Raw genomic sequence first — 2,597 nt, forward strand, 5'->3', positions numbered from 1 at the left:
AGAGGTACTGTTTCTAATTAAATAACTGTCAAAAATGACGCATTCCTTTACTTTACACTGACAGCTATTGCTAAGGCATTTCCAAAACATACAGTATACATTACTTTATATACAGAGAACAAGAAAAAAGGAATCAAATCTGCATAAGTTAAAGTAAGTGACATCCCCAGTTTTCTTTAAAATGTAAGAAAAACAAACTCCAGTCCCCAGGTGATGTCTAAAATATACACAAGGTTACAGCAAACAAATGAAAAAAAAAATCATACACATAGAAAATACCAAGAGTTGTTTTTTTAATGATTGTTTTTAAATAAGCTTTCATAATTTTATGTTTCAGCAATCATATAAAAAGAAGCCAATAAGTAATCAGTTCTTCACAAATGAGACCCTCACCACCCACCCTCCCTCCCAACCAGTGGGACACAAAGCGCCCTCTGGTGGGTTGTGAATGTGACCATCAAGAACCTACTCATGACACATCATTGGGTGACAAACGTGTTGTACTTCTGTTAACTAGCTACAGTAAGCAGTCAATGTTTCCTTTGACACAGCGACACAAAATGGATCAGTTTTTGAAGCAAAAAAAAAGTGATGTGGGAGACAACCCTGCGCCAGTAAAGGCTCCAAGGTGTATGTTGTGGAAATATGACCCTGGACACATTAAAAAGATACACTGAATACATTGTTTTATAATTTTGTTTCTTGTTTATTTGACAAGGTGCTCCTCAGAATTTTTTTAAGAATCAGAACTGGGCCTTAAGCTACAAAAGGTTGAGGACCCCTGCTTTAAACCACGTCTCCTCGGCCCCGTCATCAGCAAAGCACACAACCTCAAAAACACAAAGAAGTAACACAAAAGACATTCAGACACCCTGCTATGCACCAGTGCATCATTCCTCACCATGCATGACACTGATGAGTCCTGATGGACCCGATGTGTCTGACAAACAAAATGCTGCACATGTTGGCATGCACCTCAATTAGAAAATCTTTCTAAACAACAACACACACACATACACACTTACACTGTTCATTCAGTGCTAGCCACCAAAGCAGTTATAACCCTAGGAGCCCCTCCCCCATCCACCTACCCACTCTCTCCCTCCTACCTTCACCTATACTTTGTGCTCCCTGTTGCTACACTTAACTCTCATGCAAGCTGTTCTTTGTCTGGTGACTCCTCTAGCTTGATGACGGTGAACTCCTCTGTGTTGCCGTTCTCCTGGATCTTCTCCTTGTTCATGAGTTTCACCATCTCCTGCTCTCTCTCCTGGGCTTGGGAGCTGGATGCTGCTGCTGCTGCTGCTCCGTTTCCCTCGCCAGCGTCCTTTGCTGTGATCACCAGGGTCTGTCGTGTGCCGCACAAGCTGCAAAAGCACATTCACACACATTTACTATCCCCCAGTCTGCAGCAAATATATGAAACCTGGAATGCTCATGATTACTTCCTGCGCATAGCAAGACACAGAAACGGGGGAATGTTTATGTCCAAAATGTGTTACATGACATCATTTTTAGTGTAAGATAACAACAAATACCTTTTTCTTTTGGCAACAACTGCACATACAAGGAGAATAGCAGCAACCGCCAATATCACTAAAATGATCACCAGCCAGTCTGCAGGGAGAAAAACAAGTCGTAAAGCAAAGTCAGTAAGAAATAAAAAGCACTATCAGTGTGCATTTCACAACATGATCTTGATCTATGAACTTCAGAAAACGAAAAGTATATGTGAAGTAACATGGCTGCTCACTTGATAAGCCGTTGCTCTTTCTTTGATCAGACTCAGCTGGATGACGGTCTTTTCCATTAGGTAGTTTTGGAGCTGCAAAGTCAAAAAAACCGAGGCTATGCATTTAATTTCAAATACAGGTTACTGATAGGCATTAAATTAGATGAAATATTCAAATATATTTGTGGCAGTAGAGCTAAAGATGTCTTCCATTTTAAAGTTTTAAATCATATATGCATGATACTGAAAGCTATATAATAATAATTAAATGTATGGATTTGAGTGTACATGTATAATAGTAATAATACCAATAATAAAACTTTATTTATATAGCACTTTACAACTCCAATGGAGCAGAGTGCTTCACAGCAGAACATGTGTAACTAATAAAAACACTACTAAAACAGTAAGACCTAAGCAAAATAAAACACAGATTTTCAAAACAGAGGCAGTAAAAAGCATCCATATCAGGATACAAATAGCATAAAACAACAAGTATAGCAAACTAAACTAAACTATGTGTTCCACTGCCTACAGTCTACCCTTTTTTACATACAGCAAGTCATATACTGTCCCTGATTGTTATCCCTCACAGGGACAGTGTGACAAAATCACTGGGGCACATTTTGTTATAAAGCTCCACAGCTCAACCTAACACAAGAGGGCGTCATGTCATCTAAAAGTTACTTCACTCCTCCAAAAACCTGTTGCATCTGATGTCAGTTCTGTTCTGGCAGAATAAACAACAAGATCCTGACAATATAATCCAACCCAAACATTAAAGTTGAATCAGCATCATTCCTTCTCATAGTCCCCACAAACACTGAACATTGGCAGCACCACAGAAGTGCCTTTTATTGCTTGG

General features: G+C 39.3%; 1 protein-coding gene across 1 annotated transcript in view; it reads right to left on the reverse strand.

Moving 5' to 3' along the window:
- Positions 1-450: 450 nt before the first annotated feature.
- cd44b (CD44 molecule (IN blood group) b) overlaps positions 451-2,597 on the reverse strand; it is a 14,467-nt gene continuing 12,320 nt past the window's right edge. Inside the window, exons 6-8 of the mRNA XM_020615205.1 lie at positions 1,754-1,825; positions 1,539-1,617; positions 451-1,367 (exon numbers count right to left, since the gene is read on the reverse strand). Coding sequence (XP_020470861.1) covers positions 1,151-1,367; positions 1,539-1,617; positions 1,754-1,825 — 368 coding nt within the window. The 3' untranslated portion in view covers positions 451-1,150. The remainder of the gene's footprint in view (positions 1,368-1,538; positions 1,618-1,753; positions 1,826-2,597) is intronic.

This window comes from Monopterus albus, unplaced genomic scaffold (genome assembly GCF_001952655.1).
Source record: "Monopterus albus unplaced genomic scaffold, M_albus_1.0 scaffold160.1, whole genome shotgun sequence".
Classification (NCBI taxonomy): domain Eukaryota; kingdom Metazoa; phylum Chordata; class Actinopteri; order Synbranchiformes; family Synbranchidae; genus Monopterus; species Monopterus albus.